Source organism: Haplochromis burtoni, unplaced genomic scaffold, assembly GCF_018398535.1.
Source record: "Haplochromis burtoni strain Fernald_Lab_line unplaced genomic scaffold, NCSU_Asbu1 Contig_222, whole genome shotgun sequence".
Taxonomy (NCBI): Eukaryota; Metazoa; Chordata; class Actinopteri; order Cichliformes; family Cichlidae; genus Haplochromis; species Haplochromis burtoni.
This window is the reverse complement of record NW_024582583.1, coordinates 262,949-267,559: the sequence shown is the minus strand read 5'-3', so window position 1 is coordinate 267,559 and position 4,611 is coordinate 262,949. Positions and strand designations below refer to the sequence as shown.

At 51.1% G+C, this 4,611-nt stretch overlaps 1 protein-coding gene across 3 annotated transcripts in view; it reads right to left on the bottom strand.

The window, feature by feature from the left end:
- LOC102289231 (transcription initiation factor TFIID subunit 4) overlaps positions 1 to 4,611 on the bottom strand; it is a 20,122-nt gene that overhangs the window by 10,524 nt on the left and 4,987 nt on the right. For all 3 annotated transcript variants that reach the window (XM_005936913.2, XM_005936914.2, XM_042226678.1), the window contains 9 exons: positions 3,984 to 4,172; positions 3,780 to 3,902; positions 3,605 to 3,694; positions 3,299 to 3,490; positions 2,952 to 3,015; positions 2,609 to 2,717; positions 1,678 to 1,847; positions 1,231 to 1,361; positions 926 to 1,051 (listed from right to left, as the gene is read on the bottom strand). In XM_005936913.2, coding sequence (XP_005936975.1) covers positions 926 to 1,051; positions 1,231 to 1,361; positions 1,678 to 1,847; positions 2,609 to 2,717; positions 2,952 to 3,015; positions 3,299 to 3,490; positions 3,605 to 3,694; positions 3,780 to 3,902; positions 3,984 to 4,172 — 1,194 coding nt within the window. The remainder of the gene's footprint in view (positions 1 to 925; positions 1,052 to 1,230; positions 1,362 to 1,677; positions 1,848 to 2,608; positions 2,718 to 2,951; positions 3,016 to 3,298; positions 3,491 to 3,604; positions 3,695 to 3,779; positions 3,903 to 3,983; positions 4,173 to 4,611) is intronic.

Here is a 4,611-nt window from a genome sequence, read left to right as displayed (position 1 = left end):
TGTACCTCTGGTGCAAATTACTGACCTCTGTCATCATTTTAGGTGGGGGAACTTGCACAATCGGTGGCTGACTAAATACTTTTTTGCCCTGCTGTACGTTTAAGTTAGTCTTTTGCAGACAGCAAGACGTAGGCTATAGGCTAGTTAACCTTAGCAGAGGTTCCCGTTGTCCATTCACTACTTACTATAACATTAATTAGAAGTGTAATGCAAAAAATGGATTTTTACTCGAATACAAATACTTCCCCCCCCTCAACAGATACAAATACCGGCTGCTTTGCACATCTCTAGTGGAAGCACTGATCACTAGGCAGGCCCATAAAAACACAATTTGATTTCACGTCCACGAAATTATAACCTTTAGAGAAACATGAGCTTTCTTGGTGAGTTTTTCCACACAAACATCACACGTTGAGTTCCACAGGGCTCAGATGTGGGTCCTCTGCTGGTGGACATTCACAGACACACACATCTACCCAACGTCTCCGTCATTGCAGCTCTTTATACGTTGGCTCTGATCTGACTTCGCTGCATGCAAGCTGTTTGTTTTTAAGAGTCTCGATGGACCAGCTTACTTAGCAGAACTTCTGAAACCATATAATCCTGCGGGCGCTGAGGTCCACCAACCAGCTGCTCCTGCAGATTTAACAGCCTTCCCATTGGCTCCTGATCTTTAGAACCTGTCTGGTCTCTCAGAAGCAGAAGCCCGGCCTTTTATACAATTGCAGTTTGATTTACTTGTTTCATTTTGTGTTTAGTTTAGTGATCGTTTCTACTTAGCGTATATTTGATATAACTTTGCATAAAATGTGTTACATCAGGACGGGGAACAGGAAGCTGGTCCTCTTCAAACTCAGCTTCTTTCAAAAACATTTCATTTTAAACTGAACTCTTCAGAAAGGTGAACGCAGAAATGTGTCCGTACCTTGGCGGCCTTCAGCAGCATCTCTCTCTCCTGCTCGTCTTTCCTCTGTTTCTCCAAACGCTCCAACTGCTCGAAGAAACGCAGCTGAGAGCGAACGTCCGACGTCTGCTCGTAGCGCTCTTCATCCTGATCGGGGGGGAGGAGAGAAACGGGACATGTAAACCAGACTCTATTTAAATATCTGCTAATTTAACATCAGCCTGCGCAGCTCAACGGTAACAGCAGATCTACAGCGGAGTCGTCCAGAAACAGCCCGATGGCGGCTCGATCTAAACGCAGGTGAGGCACGCTGCGAGCGTTCTTACCTTCCCGCCGTCCGTGCGGTGCTGCGCGATGGCCGAAACCTTCTCCAGCAGGGTGCGCAGCCGGGACTGCGTGGCGTGGGAAACCAGGTTCACCACTTCTGGCGGGACCTCGCTGACGCCAAACTTCTTAGCTGAGGACGAGAAAACAGAGATCATCAGGACGGGACGCCGCTGCACGTCAGCAGGTGTTTCTGCAGGTCGATCATCCCGGCTTCATTTCCTTTCTGAATTCGTCTTCATCAGCGCCTACAGTTCTCCTCCTGTCCTCGAACTAGTTTTAGACTCCTCCCTGCATCCTTCACTAAGAACAGCTGACAGAGGAGGAGAAGGTCCCGACTGACTCAGCTGACCTTTGAGGCTGAAGGTGAAACAGGCTTTCAGGCGTGATACCTGAGCAGGTGCAGGAGAATCAGGAGACCTGCTGATTTGCTGAGTTTTCACACTGACCTGTGTCCAGGATGCGGCGGAGCAGCAGGCCGCTCGGCAGGAAGGACTCGTCTTTACACGAGCGGATCTTTGTGCCCACGAGCTCCGAGCTGGTGGCGAGGATTCGGGCGTTCTCCTCATTGAGATTGACGCCAGCCATCGAAGCCACGTCGTTGATGTCGTCGTCATCTCTGCGGGTTAAGAAAAGGAAAGCGGGAAGGTTAGGGATGTCGAGGCTGAGGAAGAACGTGTCAGAGCTCAGGTCCACACTGCGAATGAAGCACAGAAGCGTTCCCCAGTCTCATTGGCCCAAAGATGAAGTCACTTCCTGTTTTTTTAAACACACACACTTATTTTTTATTGCAGTGTATTAAAATATGTTCCTCTCACACCTACACTCAGCTTTGCTCGCTGTGGGCACACACTGCCCCCTGCTGCCTCATCTGTGAACTACGCTTCCAACAGGAAGTGGTGACTAGTCTTTTTTTTCTGTTGGAGCCTTCGCCGGGTCAGAGTAACACTCCGGCTCATCGCAACCCCTCTGACCCAAATCAGGAACCAGTCAGAGCCAGAGACGCTGGACAGTCACTTCCTGCTGTCACAGGTCACGCGTGCTTCATCATCGTGACCTGTGCTCACAGAGGCCCGACCTTAAGAATGCTAACCTTCTCCAGACTGATCCGACACGGTCAGGTGTTCTCAGCTCATGTTTTTAATTGAATGTCACTTGTGCCGTTTCAGGTGAGGCGACCCTCGACCGTCCTCAGTAAAGCCGACCTGTGTGACTGAAACAGCTGTTCTGCACTTCCTGTTTTGATGCTTGTTTTTTGGCGCTCCAGGGCCTCCGTATCTCTGTTCGACCTCCGGGACTAGTGTATCTATCGTTCCATGTCCATTGTTAGTTTACAGGTGTCACAGAAGCTTTTTACTTTTTAAATAACGTTTTGCTCACCTGAACGTCCCGCCCCCTGGATCGCTCAGCTTCTTCTGATTGGCTTGAGCTGCAAGGTTCACAGGGCTTTTGCTGATGATGGTTGTGGGTCCTCTCACCTGCAGCGTAGCTGAAAAGGGAAAAAAGCATGCTTATTAAAAAAATATAAAAGCTCCTCCCACCAGCTGTGAAACAGGCCTGATAACCCTGCGGTCTTCTGCCACCTGGTGGTGGCGCTTGCTGCTTTTTTTTAACCTTTAAAACAGCCGATTTATTTAAAACTGAGCAGCTTAAGCTGCGGGAGGCTCCGCCCCTTAAAACAAAAGTGACTCTCGAGGTGCGCCGAGCAGCTCGACAAACTCACCCTGAGGTCTGAAGACAATCGGCGCCCGAGCCTGCACGGTCTGCACTCCAGGTCTGCACACAGGCTGCAGGAGAGCATCATGACATCATCATTACATCATCATCACAGAGGGCTAAGCCTCAGACTTCCTCTGAGGGGTCAGCGTTCACTTGTTTGTTGACGGCGAGTGGCGTGCTCACGGTTACGCGCAGCGCTCTGGTGAGGACGTTAGAGTCCGAATAAACGAGTCTGACGCAGGTTTGCAGCTGGAGCGTTTTTCCAAATTAAAACATCCAAAATATTTTCATATTTACAAGGTCAAAGGTTACAAAAGTCTTTTTGTTGACCTGTAACCTGACGATTCTTACCAGAGCCGCCGTGCCGATGGGTGCGTTCAGACGGACGGTGCCGCCGGCCGGGTTGACGGGCAGCCGCGGCCTGATGGTGGCGGCGGTGACTGAGCCAGGGGTGGCCGGAGGCGTGACTACGGCGCCGGGAGGTGCAGTCATCAGAGACTGCTGGCTGTTGAGCAGCGTCTGCCGCAGAGCGGGGAGGCTTTTCTGAGGAGACACACACGCTTAACACCTGCAGTAACACCTGCAGTAACACCTGCAGTAACACCTGCAGTAACACCTGCAGTAACACCTGCAGTATTCGCAGTACTACAGCCGTACCTTGAGGAAGGGGATGAGGTAGGGTTGTGGCGAGGACTTCAGCTCGGCCTGCAGCCGAGTGGTGAACTCCTCGGGCTCGATTTTGGCGTCCTGAAAACATGAAGACGGCATCGTACGATCACATGACCCCATAGGTCCAATCAGGCGGCAGTGAGCAGGAGGAGGAGCTACTTACGAGCAGGTCCTGCACCAGGGCTTTCACGTTCTTCGAGGTATCCGGCGAGGGCGAGTTGTGGGACGCCAGCTTGATGAGCGTGGCGAGGAAGTTCTTGCATTTCTTTACGTTTTCCTGCATTTCCTGTTGAGGACGACAGAGGGTCAGAGACAGGAAGCGCCTCCATCACAGCAGCCCAAACCTGCCGGATACACCTGAACCCACCTGGGACACCACGGTGACTCTGGTGGCGGGCGAGGCTGCGGGCGCCGGTGTGCCGGTCATGGGGGTGGACGGCACACCGGCAGGTTTGGCGACAGGCGTCCCCCCCGTCGTGATCACCGTCGGCGTCTTCTGGGGGGTCGTCATCTTCACCGATACCGGCGTGATGCTGGGCGCCACTGCGAGCGCCTTCTGTAAAGCAACAGAAAACAGACAAGTCACATGACCACCATCAGGCTGACCTCATGTGACACAAGCCGCCGCGTTCGCTCTAAATAAAGACCTGGTGTGAAGATGGCAGTCTGATAAGTTTTAAAAGTTTAGAGCTCAGGTGTGGAAGGTGAGGCGGGGTCTAACACATCTGTCGCCTTCATCACAGCCTAGCGACCACCAGTGTTGGGAAGGTTACTTTTAAAATGTATTCCATTACAGATTACAGATTACAGATTACATGCCCCAAAATGTATTCTGTAACGTATTCCGTTACGTTACTCAATGACAGTAACGTATTCTGAATACTTTGGATTACTTAATATGTTATCATGCTTTTTACAACAACGTGAATGTACTATTGCTGTGTGATTTATTACTGTTACTGAAGGTCCGCGACTCCGAACTGTAGTAAAGGGAC